The sequence below is a fragment of the Cololabis saira genome, chromosome 6 (genome assembly GCF_033807715.1).
Source record: "Cololabis saira isolate AMF1-May2022 chromosome 6, fColSai1.1, whole genome shotgun sequence".
Lineage (NCBI taxonomy): Eukaryota > Metazoa > Chordata > Actinopteri > Beloniformes > Belonidae > Cololabis > Cololabis saira.
Genome location: NC_084592.1, coordinates 49,007,876 through 49,024,894, shown reverse-complemented (window position 1 = coordinate 49,024,894; position 17,019 = coordinate 49,007,876). Strand labels below are relative to the sequence as shown.

The window sequence follows — 17,019 nt, the reverse complement described above, 5'->3', positions numbered from 1 at the left end:
GTCTGATTAACCTATCGAACCCTCGCGTTACATTATCATGTTTCTACTTTTATTGTAGTGTTTATTTTTTGTGAAGCACCTTGTGAAATTCCCTCGCCTGTGAAAGGTGCTTTAGAAATAAACTTTACGTATTTATTTACTTCTGCGGCTGTGATGATAAACTTGGTCTGGTTTCTGGAGATTACAGGTCGCTAGAGTTTACCTGGTTGGAGTTTAACGCTAGTTGTTGGGGTTTAACTGAGGCCCTGTTTCCACGGAGCAGAAACGGAAGCGTTTTCATGCGTTTTGGTCGTTCGTTTACACGAAAACGAAGCTCAAAGTCTCCAAAAACCATAATTTCTGAAAACTCCGGCCAAAGTGTAGATTTTTCAAACCTCCGTCTTCACGTTTGCTTGTAAACGGAGAGAAACGGACATTTATTCTTCAGAACGTCACATTATGAGACAGAAACGTCACCAGCGTCATGAGTGACACCTGTGGTTACAATTAGTTTGTAACCGTCAATATTTTCTTGTACAGGACTGTCTCAGAAAATTAGAATACTGTGATTTTGGGGCAGTGATCCGTGTCTAGTTTAGGTTGTGGGTTTAACTCCCTCTCTCTCTCTGCAGCAGGATGGGGCGAGTGATCCGGGGACAGAGGAAAGGAGCCGGCTCCGTGTTCAAGGCTCACGTCAAACACAGGAAAGGAGCGGCCAAACTCCGACACATCGACTTCGCTGAGCGTCACGGCTACATCAAGGGGATTGTGAAGGTGAGTAGAGTACCGATGAGGGGGGGTTTACCTGTACCTGTACCGGTGAGAGGCTAACGCTAACCCTAACCACCAGGACATCATCCACGACCCCGGCCGCGGCGCCCCCCTGGCCAAGGTGGCCTTCAGAGACCCGTACCGCTTCAAGAAGAGGACGGAGCTGTTCATCGCTGCAGAGGGAATCCACACCGGACAGTTCATCTACTGCGGGAAGAAAGGTGAGCTGGAGACAGAGCTGGGGACTAGAGGAGACCTGGGGGACCAAACATTATTTGGTGGTCACAGTAATGGCATCACTAACAAAACTAAAGCGAGTGATTTCCTGCCAGAATGTGATTTGTGGCCGCGGGAGCGCTAACAGCAGCCCGTTAAGCGCTAGCGCTGAAACGTCAGATTTTCAGATTATGAAGCTCAAGAATGAGATCAAGTCTTATTTAGGCAGAAACAACTTTTCATTAATTGTATTTGGCCTAAAATCAATTTTTGCAGGTGAAAAGACCCATTTTCAGGGAGAAATCACTTTTTGGCAGGAAATCACTTTTTGGCACGACAGGACGCGCCGGGCCGGTGGGATGATTGACAGATGACAATACCCCGTCAGATCACGCTAACACATAGATCACGCTAACACATGGACATCAACATGTTTCTATGTGGAGGCACATTCTGACTTCCTGCTGTTAAATCATCTATTTACATGAAAAAGGTTTTGGGGGAAAAAAATAAACTGAGATAAAAGAAACAGGGATGGTACGGTCGTATTTTCTGCTGAGGGAGGACAACCCGGCACGATACGTGTCGTACAGGTTACAAACTACAGGACTGTCTCAGAAAACTAGAATATTGTGATAAAGTTCTTTATTTTCTGTAATGCAATTTAAAAATAAATAAAAAATATGTCTTACATTCTGGATTCATTACAAATCAACTGAAATATTGCAAACCTTTTATTATTTTAATATTGCTGATTATGGCTTACAGCTTAAGAAAACTCAAATATCCTATCTCAAAAAATTAGAATATTCTGGGAATCTTAATCTTAAACTGTAAACCATGATCAGCAATATTAAAATAATAAAAGGCTTGTAATATTTCAGTTGATTTGTAATGTATCCAGAATGGATGACTTTTTTATTTATTTTATTTTTTATTTATTTTTTTTAAATATGTCGTACATTCTGGATTCATTATAAATCAACTGAAATATTGCAAACCTTTTATTTTAATATTGCTGATTATGGTTTACAGTTTAAGATTCCCAGAATATTCTAATGTTTTGAGATAGGATATTTGAGTTTTCTTAAACTGTAAACCATGATCAGCAATATTAAAATAATAAAAGGCTTGTAATATTTCAGTTGATTTGTAATGTATCCAGAATGGATGACTTTTTTGTAATTGCATTACAGAAAATCACAATATTCTAATTTTCTGAGCCAGTCCTGTAGAATATTAGTTAGTTTGCACAGCGAACACCCAGGGGTGCCAGCGTGGTTCTCTCTGTATTTGTGTCTGTGCTACAGGAACTCTGGTCTTTACCTCTACACGGGAGAGTTACCGTTCTCCTGCATGTGTTCAGATGATCAGAACAAACTCATAACACTAGTTTCTGTTTCACTGAATTATGGCTGGGTGATACGGACCAAGAGTCATATCTCCATATTTTCTAGCTGAATGTTGATACTCGATATATATCCATATTTTTTCTGTGCCATAATTGGGGTTTCCCCCAAAGCATTATAGCATAGCATCTCTGTTAGCATCTCTGTTAGCATCTCTGTTAGCTTCATCTTTTTCTGAGGCAAACCCTTAAAAACAGTCAGTTTTAATACAAAGCCTTGTGCCAAATGTCACACAGGTTCCTTTATTAACAGAGGTCTGCACAATATCAACATGTATAAAACTAATGAAATAAAAATAAACACCGGCGTGGGTGTACATGGATCTGTCACACATGGATCTGTCACACATGGATCTGTCACACATGGATCTGTCACACATGGATCTGTCACACATGGATCTGTCACACATGGATCTGTCACACATGGATCTATAACACATGGATCTATAGTCTGATATGTGACGACATTAACAGACAGGAATCTTCATTTCCCCACCTCACCTGCGTCTCCAGTTCCCCAGATCTTCATGTTCCTACGGGAGGGTCAGGGTTAAAGGTCAGGGTTAAAGGTCAGGGTTGAAGGCCAGGGTTAAAGGTCAGGGTTAAAGGTCAGGGTTGGCGTAAAGAGACACATTTTTCGGTTAGTTTTTATTTTTAAATCCCAACCTTTGTGTAGAAGGTGACTCATCTTTCAAGCTGTTTTGTAGCACACGAGCTTTACAAATGAGGCCCCAGGTCTCTGGTTCCAGTTCTGGTCCTGGTCTTGTTCTTGTTCTCTAACTGTCCCCCTCCCGTCCCCCCTGGTCTCTGGTCCCGGTCCTCCCTCTAACACCGTGTCATAACTACATGCAACGTGAGCGTCAGCGTCAGCGACAAACAGTTCCATTGCTTTATTTTTTATTGCACTGTCCAAACTGGTTGCGAGGGACGCAGCGCCGTTTTGAGCTGGACTTTTGTCGGACGCCCTGCTTCTATTTTCTTGTTGCTCACGTTGAAAGCGCTGTAGGAAACAGTAATTTCAATACAGAACCTCAAAGTGGCAGCTGCTGGAGGGAGATCAGGGAGCTGTGCGTCCGTCTCCGTCTCCATCACCAGTGGTTTCCCAAATCCAACTCAGCCTGGATCATTTCTCGTGTCCTCGGCTTTTTCCCACATCCCAGTAATGATCTGACATGTTTGCTGCATTTAACATCACGAACACGCCGCTCACTCACGCTGTTCTCTGTTTGATTGCGTCACCACACGCCGTTATTAACTGTTCGTGTTTTCCCACTTACAGGACCTTTTCTCTCCCTCCCGTCCGATGTTCCGGGACCTATATAATAATAGGATAGTATTTCTTAGTGTCACTTTATTGAGGTTTTTGTGGTGAAATGAGGAGGAATCATAGATAACTTCTCATTTCAACTAACTGGATCAGCCGTTCCTCATCATGACTGTTTCCTACAGCGATTTAACCGGCATTCAACGTGAGCGAGAACATTTAAATATCACAATATCAAGCCTGTTTTCTGTTTAGAAAGTACAAACGTAGGAAGATTACACGTACTCACCATCTTTTACTTGTCTCTTTACTCTTTTAGGAGTAATTTTAGGAGTTTCTTTCAGGAGCGCACGGGCGGGTAGTGCGGTTAAGGCTGATTTATGGTTATGCGTAAAATCGATGGTGTAGGTTACGCGGCGACGCGCAAGGTTTGGTGCGTGTCGCCGCGTACCCTACGCCGTAAGGTCTGCGTTGGTGTAACGCAGAACCATAAATCAGCCTTTTTAAAAGGCGAGTTTCAGCTGTCAATCAAAATAACGTGGGGCCGATAGAGCTCCGATGTAACGCAGTGCAACGCCATAGTCGGACGCTCTCGTGCAGTTAGGACAGGCTGTTACACTGTAAACATGACAAGAATAAATGCTAAGCTACATCATGGAAAGACAGCGTAAATATGAATTCTAAGAAAAAAGGACCATTATACATTTTTGGCAAGATTTGAATCTGTTGTATCTGAGCTTTTCTAAAGGTATAAAAGATATCACATCTTTGACCCATTCTGTGACTGTTGGGGGTTTGTCAGATTTCCAATTGCGGAGGATAAAAGTTTCCGGGTTATGAGAGAAGAAAGTGCAATAAACTTGGCTTGAGGAGGAAACTGGTGCATCATGGGAGCTCCAAATGTAACAGTTATAGGGTTGGGTTCAATAATTATATGACAAATGGTCGAGAACCCATCAAATATTCCTCCAAAATGTTGTCAGAGACGTGCTGCATCCCCAAAACATAATTACGTCCAATAGAAGCTCCAGGTGAATCTGATACCAGTAGGGTCAACATCAGGAGGAATTTTAGATCGTTTATCTCTCGAGGAATGCAAACGATGTAGTATTTTGAATTGAATCAAACAATGTCTAAGTCAGGGTGGGCCGCGGCCCTATGGTTAAGAATCACAGCTCTAACCCTCTCCCCCTCTCCTCCTCCTGCAGCCCAGCTGAACATCGGTAACGTGCTCCCCGTGGGCACCATGCCGGAGGGAACCATCATCTGCTGCGTGGAGGAGAAGCCCGGGGACCGGGGTAAGCTAGCCCGGGCCTCAGGGAACTACGCCACCGTCATCTCCCACAACCCCGAGACCCGCAAGTCCCGGGTCAAGCTGCCCTCCGGGTCCAAGAAGGTCATCAGCTCGGCCAACCGGGCCGTCATCGGTGAGAGAGAGAGAGAGACACACACACACACACACACACACACACACACACAACCGTCATCTCCTCGGCCAGCCGGGCCGTCATTGGTGAGACATATATATACTCACTCACTCACCTACCTGCTGGCCATCATCGGTGAGATAAGCATGTGTACATAATTTTTATATACAAGTACAGGACTGTCTCAGAAAATTAGAATATTGTGATAAAGTTCTTTATTTTCTGTAATGCAATTTAAAAAAAAAAAAAAAAAAAAAAAAAAAAAAAAAGTCATCCATTCTGGATTCATTACAAATCAACTGAAATATTGCAAGCCTTTTATTATTTTAATATTGCTGATCATGGCTTACAGCTCAAAACTCAAATATCCTATCTCAAAAAATTTGAATATTCTGGAAATTTTAAGATTAACTGCAGAGGAAAAAAATAATCTCACGAGGAAAACAAAAATATTGCTCACACCTCGGAGCCTTTTCAGCATAATATAGCAGTCAAAAAAAAGAGAAGAGAAGTAAGAGTGATACAAAACATGTACTGTATGTTGTACTATTATACTAATTTATTGAAACACATGGCGAGTCAAACATTTACCAAAGCAGCTGCCAAACACTCCTAAACAAGGTAGTAAGACGAGGGTTCTGCAGAACTGCGGCAGTAAATTCCTTATAAAGAGTGGAGCTCCATTCTTTAGTAGGGATTTCATATGGATCCAGACCGTTAATAATCATTATTTTCTCCATATACCGCTCCCTGGCTTCCTTGTTTAAGGTATCCCGGTAAATTCCAGTTCCTTTCCAGCAGTTTAACATCTTTTTTTGCGTTCCGTCTGTTCACTTGGTGAAACAGAAAAGTAGTTTTGAAAGTCCCGTCTTCATTCACTATCAAAACAAATGCACACAGGAGTTTTCCGGCAGTACGCGCTGGTGCTCATGGGAAACGTAGTGTTCTTTCTGGTAAAGCACTACCGCTTTGTCCAAAGGAGCCGCCAAACTCAACAAAAGCTGAAAGTTACATTGTGCTGCTTTAACATGCTGGCATCTTTTTTTTTTTTTACAAGTTTTCAGTATTTTACAAAAATGGTTGTTTATTTAACGGTGGTGCCACCTGATATTTCATAAAATGGACATAAGTCAAACTGTATATTATGATGGAAATATAAATACAAATGTGTTGTAATCTTACACACTACAAGACACTTCAGAAATCCTGCCAGATAGAAGAAGATTGATTTAAATACATTTACAGTGATTTCAAATAAGTTTTCAAAACCAGAGTCCTGGTTGGACGGTCGAACGCCTAAAACAACAAAATCCCAAATAACTAGTATTTTTTGTAAAATTCTAGTGAGTCCATATGTGGGACAGGTCGGTCATATATCTGGTATTTTTTTATCCATTTAAACCTTTTTTGAATTGAAAAAAATCTGTTTTTCAGAAAAGATAGGCGTCACATCATTGACCCGTATACAGACACACACATACTCACTCCCACGTAAACACAATCGTATAGAATAGTTAGTTTGCACAGCGAACACCCAGGGGTGCCAGCGTGGTATAGAATAGTTAGTTTGCACAGCGAACACCCAGGGGTGCCAGTGTGGTTCTCCCTGTATTTGTGTCTGTGCTACAGGAACTCTGGTCTTTACCTCTACACGGAAGAGTTACCGTTCTCCTGCATGTGTTCAGATGATCAGAACAAACTAACACTAGTTTCTCTAGTTTCCCCCTGAAACATTCAGGACTGTTCTCAATATTCTTTTAGTTTTAAAAGAATAAAACTGTATTAATCCCCAGAGGGAAATTCACTTGTGCAGCAGCGCACACACACACACACACACACACACACACACACACACACACACACACACACACACACACACACACACACACACACACTTGACAATTTATACAAAATGTACACGGAGGTATAAAAAGGTATTTCCTAAAGAAATACCAATAAATAGCTAAGTGATTTAAAAAGAGCAATGTACTAAACTAAAAAAAAAACGAATTATATACGTGTGCAAAGAGACAAAAATACCAGTGGCGTGTTTAGAGGGAGGTTATTACTTTTAAACTGAACTGGTGGACGTGAGACATTACTGGAAGAAAAGACGCTTACAAAAATACTGACCATAATAAATATATATATATATATATATATATATATATATATACACACACACACACACACACACTCTCCCCCATGGCTGTCTGTGTATATATCCTCACCTGTCCATGTGTGTTTCAGGTGTGTGTGTGTGTGTGTGTGTGTGTGTGTGTGTGTACTTGTTTGTTTTTGTTTTAGAGTTTATTTACAAATAATTAAAAAACACAAATTCAGATAATAATCAATGGAGGTTTGTAAAATGGGACTTCCCAGAAGCTGTAGCTGATGAATATGGCCCAGTCACAGCAAAACTACTATAAATTATACATATACATACAGTATAGTAACCTTATAACCTAAAAAAGAAAAAAACACAATAAAACCCTGAGATCCTCAGATTTCCTAGATACAAAGAGATTCTTATAAAAATACATCAGGTATTGGTACATAAACAATTTAATAAGACATAATTTAATAACAATTTTTGTTTTAGTCTCTTTTTAAAAATGGAGAGATCCAGACTCTTTTATAGCATTTTATATCAATCTCATTCCAAATGTTTGGACCTTTGCAGGAAACACTGAAACTTGTACATTTCATACTTGTGTGTCTTTATTTCAGGTGTGGTAGTGGGCGGTGGTCGTATCGTGTGTGTGTGTATATATATATGTGTGTATATATTAACATGGTTGTGTATTTCTCAGGTGTGGTAGCGGGCGGTGGTCGTATCGTGTGTGTGTGTATATATATATGTGTGTATATATTAACATGGTTGTGTATTTCTCAGGTGTGGTAGCGGGCGGGGGTTATGTGTGTATAATAATTACATGTTTATTCCAGGTGTGGTAGCGGGCGGGGGTCGTATCGACAAGCCCATCCTCAAGGCTGGTAGAGCTTATCACAAATACAAGGCTAAGAGGAACTGCTGGCCCCGAGTCAGAGGAGTGGCCATGAACGTGAGTAACACACCTGGGGGGGTCTGGGTTTACCTGGGGGGGGGGGGGGGGGGTCAGGTACAGGGGTACAGGTCACCGGGGGGGGAACAGGTGGGGGGTCTGGGTTTACCTGGGTGGTTCCGGGTCCACTCTGGTCCTGGATGTTTTGCTGGATTCACACTGAAGGATCAAAAACCTCGACGCCTGAATCTCTGCTGCTGCTGGTGGATTCACTATCACAATCAGGTTTATTTAATAATGACTTGGATTTATATAGCGCCCTTCTAGGCACCCAGAGCGCTTTACAGAGATCATTATTCATCCATCCACATCCTCACTGGTGGTGGTAGCTACGTTTGTAGCCACAGCTGCCCTGGGGCAGACTGACGGAAGCGTGGCTGACATATCGCGCCTAACGGCCCCTCTGACCACCACCAACATTCATACACATTCAAACACATTCACACGTTATATTTGGCAGTTTAGAAAAACAATGTATTTGACCCCTGACTATTGGACATTTTTTTGACATTCTTATGTTTATATATTTTTTGTACATAACGAGACATGCCCCATTTATTTATCTGTTAATTTTATTCTATTTAATTTCTTATTCTATTTTATTTTTTTCAACGTCTTGCTGCTCAGTTGTCTTGCACTTGCCCCTCGGGGATAAATAAAGTTATCTGAATCTGACCTCTGCCTGACCCCTGACCTCTGCCTGACCCCTGACCTCTGCGTGACCTGTTTGAGGCTCCTCCCCCTGCCCTCTCTGACCTCTGACCTCTGTCTGACTCTGTTCCAGCCCGTGGAGCATCCGTTCGGAGGAGGAAACCACCAGCATATCGGTAAACCGTCCACCATCCGCAGAGACGCCCCGGCCGGTCGTAAGGTTGGTCTGATCGCTGCCCGCAGAACCGGCCGGCTGAGAGGAACCAAGACGGTCCAGGAGAAGGAGAACTGAACAACTTTGAGAAAATAAAACTGTTCTACCAAAACCAGACCTGACACGCCTCTTATTCCTGCACCTCTTATTCTTAGACCTCTCATTCCTACACCTGGGGAACCGTCGGGGGGGTTAATGAGACTAAAATCAGGTCCTTCAGGGGCTGAAATCTCAGTCCGAGGGTCGTCTTTAATCTTAATTTTAGAGGGATTTTATCCCGTCATTAAAGTTCTTACACTGTGGAAAGTAAGTTTATTTAAAACGACGTTAGACGCCTCAGTCCGGGTTGCCAGGTTGGGCGGGTTGATAAAACAGGGTTGCCAGGTTGGGCGGGTTGATAAAACAGTCAGCCAAGTGACCACTAGAGGCGCTAGAATATTCAAGTTCTCCATTCAGGCATATGGTCAGTTTTGGTCAAACTGTACCATTTATATGCATAATTGTCAAGATGAAAACATTGTATATCTAAGGAAATGGATAAAACAATAGTAAAAAAGCCTTTATGAATCATATTGTAATATTTTAGCCAATATTGGATACTAAATATCACTTTTATAGACGTTTTTGACATTTCATAGAAAATTTGTTTCACTGCAAAAAAACAGAAAAAAGATGGTTATTGTGTGTGTTAGAAACGCCTTAAAAAAGTCATATTTTTTTAACCAATATTGGACAAAATATAGCAATACAATTTATTAAAAAAAAAAGAAAAATGTTTTTCAATTGATCTTTTATCCATTTCCCTAAATATAAAATCTTGAACATTGAAGATTTTGCATAAACTTTGGACCATTATTGTGAGCATATGCATGAATGGAGTATTTGAAGCGCCTCCAGTGGTCACCAGCAAAACAATCCAAGATGAAACACCCTATTATTCCTCCTAGGGGTTCCTTCTAACAAAAAAATAAGGTTAATAACTTTACCCAGAAGCGTGAGCAGAGTTACTAATCTTAGGGTTTGCCCCCTGACTACATGTACAAAGTTGCTCATGAAAGTAAAGCATAAACTGAACTAAACCCTTGAAAGAGGACTGTTTTGCAGAGCTTCTCTCGTGCTCCCTTTCTGCAGGTTAAGAGTGTTGAGTTTGGCAATGTGGTGCAGCCTTATTTTGAGAAACACCGACACAACCAATGACAACAGGTTGGAATGATGGTTGTCGATGCCAAACTGTGTCTCCTCAATGTGCTCCCCAAGCACAGAAACATCCTCCGTTCCAATCTCCTCCCGAACGATGTGCGTGCCTGTCGTCACCGTTGGAGCTTGCTTTGTTGAAGCTTGGCCAATCACCCTCTCTGCAGCTCTCAGCTCCTTGTAATGATAATAATAATACATTATATTTATATCGCACTTTACACAGTGCTCAAAGACACTTTACAGAAAAGAGAAAAAAAGAACAAAGCAACTTTATTATACAAAGATTAAAAGATTTAAAAAACAAGATAATAAAACCAAACCTTCACTGTGCCTTGTGATGGAATCACTAGCCCGCCGTTGTTTTTCAGGGCTAGAAGGTGGTAGTTCCATACCTGCCAACATTGGGCTGTGAAAAAGAGGGAGATTTTCTGGGGTAGTGGTTGGAATGCTCCACTCACAACATCCCCACCCTGATATAAACAAGACCACTTTTAATGAGCTTTAAATCCATAGCTACAATGACATGTGCTAAAATGTACCTCCCAAAATGATTCTACAGCCTTCTTGGAGCCAATTAAGTTTAGTATTAATAACAATAAAATACAATATTTGTAGAATTTTCCAGGTCTTTGTCACCCAAGGACCTGTTGTAATTGTAGTCTCAGACTTTGCAGCTTCTATCACTTTCTTGGAGGGTACATACTTGTGGCCAGGGCTGGTATGGTTAATCTTGCAAGAAAGGAGTGCGCAAAGAGTAGAATTATCCATACTCATTGTGTTTCCTGTGAGGATCTTTTTCACCATGCTGAATGAGCTCTCTGAGCGTGCATTGCTGTGAGAGATGCAGACCATTGCCTTCACCAGTGATGCCAGATTTGTAAAGCTCTCCTCTTTCCCTAGAAGAACCAGAACCTTCAACTCTGTCTTCCTGTGGGAGATCCTTGCTTGCTACGACTTGATTCTCCACCAACTCTTCCCTCAGCTTTTTTTCAAAGCATTTTCTCAAACAAAACAAATTTTCACATTTTCAAATAACAAAATAACATATTTGAACCATTTTCCAAACAATAAAATAACTGAAAAAATCTGAAAAATGGTTCAAATATGTTATTTTGTAACTTGAACATTTTAAATATGTTTATGTAATGCTTTGCTGATGAGAAAATATGTTTCTCTATTTTTATTATTTTTGTGAGGGGGATATATATATTGTTTTTCGGCACTACCTTGTTCTCTATAGCTGATATAACATGAATTACTCCTATGTGGGATCAATAAAGTTCTTATTTTTGCCATCTGAGAAAATTAAATATATTATATTTGGTTTCTAACTGTTTCCCAAGTATATTAGTGCGTGTGTGAATGAATAAATGAGACGTAAAACGTACATTTCTTTGTAGAAAGACGCTTTATGAAAATAAGTTAATTTACTTGTATTAGTTTACAGTCTTGAACATCCAATATGGCGGCGACGTTGACGTATTGGCGGCTCCATGGGGCGGAGCTTGGACGTAGCCAGTGCTTTTGGGTTGGGTTGCCAGGTTTGTCAGGAACCCGTTAATATAATACATCCATGCAGGAACCCCGACCGTTTTATAATACATCCATGACCCCGACACGTGAAACACCATTGACTCATTTCACTTTAAAATCGGGAGATAAGCGGGAGAAATGGTTGAAAATCGGGAGACTCCCCCTTAAATCGGGAGTGTTGGCAGGTATGGGTAGTTCTCCTCAAAGGATGACGGCACAGCATCTCTGACCAAGCTCGCACGGCACACATCACAAGACTACAAATCCTGCTATGTAGACCAGAGCATTTTCCACTAGACCACCAAACCGAGTGGGAAGATAACTGTGGTCACACACAACTGACAAAATGTTGGCGAATGGAGATGGGTACTCTTCAGCAGTTTCAGCAGAGGACACCTCTACGGCAGACAGGCACAGTGTCATCTTGGGCTGCCACATTCCTGTCTCACCAGGTGAGACACCGAACCATCAGACGACGGAAGATGGCCTGGAACTGGTGTGCAGATGGATTATTATTCCAGCCACCTTGTATGGAAAACAGGCACACAATACATATGTACATTACTCACAAGACATAACATATAAAGATATTCATTAAGTATATTTTCAGAATGTACTGTAATTAAAAGATCATCAACCTTACCTGACGCTCTGATAGAATTTAAAAGGAGCTCCAGGTGATCCTGGCTGAACCTGCAGGTGAGCACATACGGCTGAACTTGGATCAGTTCTGGAATCATCAGCATCAACGTGTCAATGTTGATGACAAATCCACTGACACACAAATACCTGCAAAAGAAAAAAGTTTTATTACTCTGATCACGGTGAAAAAAGACACCCCAAGAAAGCACCGTGTAATTTTGTTCATTCAAAGCAGTAAAGTGAATTTTCCATCCCATTCATCTATAGTGTCTTATCACCAATTCTTGAGTGAATGAAAGAATGAATGAAAATGCTAAACAGCTACCAGGGTGGATAAATAATTAGTTTGCATCCATGTTTTTAGGAATGTGATCTGTTCCTTTTATACCTTTTAGGACACTTAACTAACTAGGAACAATGTAATTGCAGAACTGGGAGAATTTGAGAACAAGAACACATGCAATACCTACCATTACCATATACTTACCATTTAGAAACATCTAGGTCTGAAACACGTTGAATACAAGATAATTCCAACAGAAACAAAAATGCATATTGAAAAACATTTTTTTTTCTTTTTTTGCTTAGGCGTAGCTTACGTAGCCTACGGCGTAGCTTACGTAGCCTACGGCGTAGCTTACGTAGCCTACGGCGTAGGTTACGTAGCCTACGCCGTAGCTTACGTAGCCTACGGCGTAGCTTACGTAGCCTACGGCGTAGCTTACGTAGCCTACGGCGTAACCTAACAGCCTTTACTCCGGCGCGATCTTAGCGAACAACGGACAAAAAAGGGATTATGTACATTCACTGAGTGAATATTATGAAAGTAAAATACATATTTCTTGCTAGAAATGTAATCAAAACACATTTTTATGCAGAAACTAACTCAAAATATTGATTTTATTCACAAAAAAATAAGAAATGTCCGCCATGTTTTTTTTTTTATTCAGTCCGCAAATGAAGACGAAAAGCATTCTGGGAAATTTTCATAGCCCCCTCGCTCGCCAAGTGAGCATCTGCAAACCCTCGATTTGAAGGGGCTATCCTCAGCCCCTAGCCCTCGTTATGCCCCCTCCCCCTAGGTGAAAAGAGGAATTGGAACCACTACCTTCACGGGAACACGCAAAAGTTAGGGTTAGTGAAGAAAAGGAGGGCGAGGGGGAGAATTGGGACGCAGCCTTAAAGGGAACCCTGCATATTAAGACATGTAGTCCCTAATTAGCCACAATTGTTCTCTTATACTAAAATATGTTGTTAGAAACACATAAAATAATCTAATTGCTTTAAAAATCTACAATGTTTATTACATATTTTGACCTGCGGGAGGCGCCATGTTTTACCTGCGTAATGCATTCTGGGGGCGGTGACGTACGACGGTGGCTCTGGGAAGATAAGCCCCATTAGTTTAACTGGGACAGGTATCTAAAACATAGTTGAGCAGCTCTCTCCCGGCCGTGGAGGCTGACGAGGGAGCCCATAAGACGTCTCGGTTCAGGCAAACTGGATCAAAGTTCTGTGATGCACGGGAGATCTGCAAAAATGATCAATGTCGTGCGCATCTTACCAGTGCATTAGGCTCCTGCGTAGACGGCGTAGCCTACGGCGTAGCCTGCGTAGCCTACGCCGTAGCCTGCGTAGGCTACGCCGTAGCCTGCGTAGCCTGGGCTCTACAGCCCGCAGCGCTCCGCCACCCGCTCTCCGCTCTCCGCTCTCCGCTCTCGCTGCCGCCGCCGGGATGGAGACGCCGGTGGGCAATATGCACGTTTGAGTGGGCATAGCCCCCCCCTCTCCCCCCTAAAACCGGCCTCGGTGCTGGGTGATGACAGACCCGACGCTGAGGGGACTGGCCCGGGACTTTGATGAAACGGGAGGCGCAGACTTCGCTTCAAATAGGCAAGAACATCTTTATTTAATTTAATGACGCCAGATCTGGCTGGGGTTTTTATTGTAGCATCGGTTATCTGCTAGTTGAAACGTGTGGTCGGTTAGTCTATCTGAGTTTTATGGTGTTTTTATAGTTCATGCTGTATGGGGCTGCACTTTTTTTTAATTTTATTTTACTTTTTTGTAGGTGCGCCGTCACCTTAATGTTCAGCTGTGTTTTCATCTGTGTTTCTGGTGCGCCGTCATCTGTTTAGCTGTGTTTTCATCTGTTTCTGGGTGTCAGAACAGTGTAAGGGGGTTAGCAGGAGCCACCGTGTGACGTACTACCCAGAATGTAAAAAACAATGGCGACCTACGAGTTAAATTATATTTTCAAATTTTATAAAAACGAAGACATCAACAAGGTTTTTTATATCACATTGTTATAATTGATACCAACATTTATCTTTTAAGACCTACATGTCTTAATATGCAGGGTTCCTTTTAAGGCCCTGACACACCAAGCCGAAAATCGTCCGTCGGGCCGTCGATGAGCGTCGGTGCGTCGGTCGGGCTAGTCTCCCCAGTGTGTCCCGCACGTCACCACAGGTCGGCCTCCCGTCGGGACCTTTTCAGCCGATTCCACATGTTGAATCAGCGTCAGCCGTCGGTCAAACAGCTCACTCTGTGATTGGCTGTTCCCGGAATTTCCCAGAATGCTTTTCGTCGTCATTTGCGGACTGAATAAAAAAAAAAAAAATTTCTAGCGAGAAATAAATATTTTACTTTCATAATATTCACTCAGTGAATGTACATAATCACTCGCTTGTCTTTTTCAAACCGCGCCAGAATAAAGGCTGATTTATGGTTCCGCGTTACACCAACGCAGAACCTGTGTGTCGCCGCGTACCCTACGCCGTACCCTACGCCGTAACCTACGCCGTACCCTACGCCGTAGGCTCTGTGTCGATTTAACGTGGAACCATAAATCAGCTCCGGAGCCGGCAGGCAGAAAATCCAGAAATTTTTGTTAGATTTCATCTATTAAACCAACATTTATCTTCCTAAATGATTTATTTCAGCCAGCAGTAATTCTACACAGAGTTTTGTTTGTCTGTTTTGATCAGATCTGTTCTGGTCAGAGTTTTGTTTGTCTGCACTTGTGTTTTCTCAATAAAGCTTTGAAAAAAAAGCGCTGTCCCCCTCCTTGAGCCCCTGAATACAGACTAGCCCGACCCAGCCCGACCCAGCCCGACACAGGCGACGCAAGGCGACACAGCAGTCGGCAGAGAGCGGGCGACGTCGGGTTGGTGTGTCAGGGCCTTAACAGTGCAGAGCCAGGTTTCTAAGTCACTGAGCCTCCAGTACCATTATACTGCATTTGTTACACTCACCAACGCCTTTCTTCTTCAGAAATCTACTCAAGTAACTTGAAAGTAAAAGTATGGTGATTTAAAACTACTCTTAGAAGTACTTTTTCCCCCAAAAGTTAGTCAAGTAACGGAGTAGATTAAATGTAACTCGTAACCTCCTCTGCATGTGAATAATAACATTACAGTCTGTGTCACTAGTCAATGTTATACCAGTAATATTTGGTTTATTTCTACAATAGCATTCTTGTGTCAGTTGTAAGTCAGTGTTATGGAGTACGACATAAGTCTTAGTTCATAGCCGGGTGAACATCTGCACTAAACATAGCCTATCTAGCTGGCTACGATTTCACTGGTGGACATAAATACAGTAATATTCTATTCACAAAAAACAATCAATAATAATGTTCAATCTTACTTGTGAAAAGTAATCCCCCGATCCCTGTTCTCGATGGTCCGCCGATTAGAACACGAATATGCTGCACAATGTTGTGGTATCTTCAAACTTCTGCTGTTAACTCACTCTGCTGCTGCTGCTGCTGCTGCTGCTGCTGTTCTGCTGCTGCTGTTCTTCTGCTGCTGCTGCTGCTGTTCTGCTGCTGCTGTTCTTCTGCTGCTGCTGCTGCTGTTCTTCTGCTGCTGTTCTGCTGCTGCTGCTGTTCTGCTGCTGCTGCTGTTCTGCTGCTGTTCTGCTGCTGCTGCTGCTGCTGCTGCTGTTCTGCTGCTGCTGTTCTGCTGCTGCTGCTGTTCTGCTGCTGCTGCTGCTGCTGCTGCTGTTCTGCTGCTGTTCTGCTGCTGCTGCTGTTCTGCTGCTGTTCTGCTGCTGTTCTGCTGCTGTTCTGCTGCTGTTCTGCTGCTGCTGCTGTTCTGCTGCTGTTCTGCTGCTGCTGCTGCTGCTGCTGCTGTTCTGCTGCTGCTGCTACTGTTCTGTTGCTGCTGTTCTGCTACTGTTCTGCTGCTGCTGTTCTGCTACTGTTCTGCTGCTGCTGTTCTGCTGTTCTGCTGCTGCTGCTGCTGCTGTTGCTGCTGCTGTTCTGCTGCTGCTGCTGCTGCTGCTGCTGCTGCTGCTGCTGTTCTGCTGCTACTGTTCTGCTGCTACTGCTGCTGTTCTGCTGCTACTGTTCTGCTGCTGCTGCTGCTGTTCTGCTGCTGCTGTTCTGCTGCTGCTGCTGCTGTTCTGCTGCTGTTCTGCTGCTGCTGTTCTGCTGCTGCTGTTCTGCTGCTGCTGCTGTTCTGCTGCTACTGTTCTGCTGCTGCTGCTGTTCTGCTGCTACTGTTCTGCTGCTGCTGCTGCTGTTCTGCTGCTGTTCTGCTGCTACTGTTCTGCTGCTGCTGCTGCTGTTCTGCTGCTGCTGTTCTGCTACTGTTCTGCTGCTGTTCTGCTGCTGCTGCTGTTCTGCTGCTGCTGTTCTGCTGCTG

General features: G+C 42.8%; 1 protein-coding gene across 1 annotated transcript; it reads left to right on the top strand.

Annotated features, from left to right (window-relative positions):
* Positions 1–590: 590 nt before the first annotated feature.
* LOC133446259 (large ribosomal subunit protein uL2) lies at positions 591–9,112 on the top strand. The gene is made up of 5 exons (XM_061724262.1): positions 591–753; positions 830–971; positions 4,847–5,065; positions 8,015–8,130; positions 8,915–9,112. The coding sequence occupies exons 1-5, from the start codon at positions 616–618 to the stop codon at positions 9,071–9,073; spliced, it is 774 nt and encodes a 257-aa protein (XP_061580246.1). The 5' UTR covers positions 591–615; the 3' UTR covers positions 9,074–9,112.
* Positions 9,113–17,019: the final 7,907 nt, after the last annotated feature.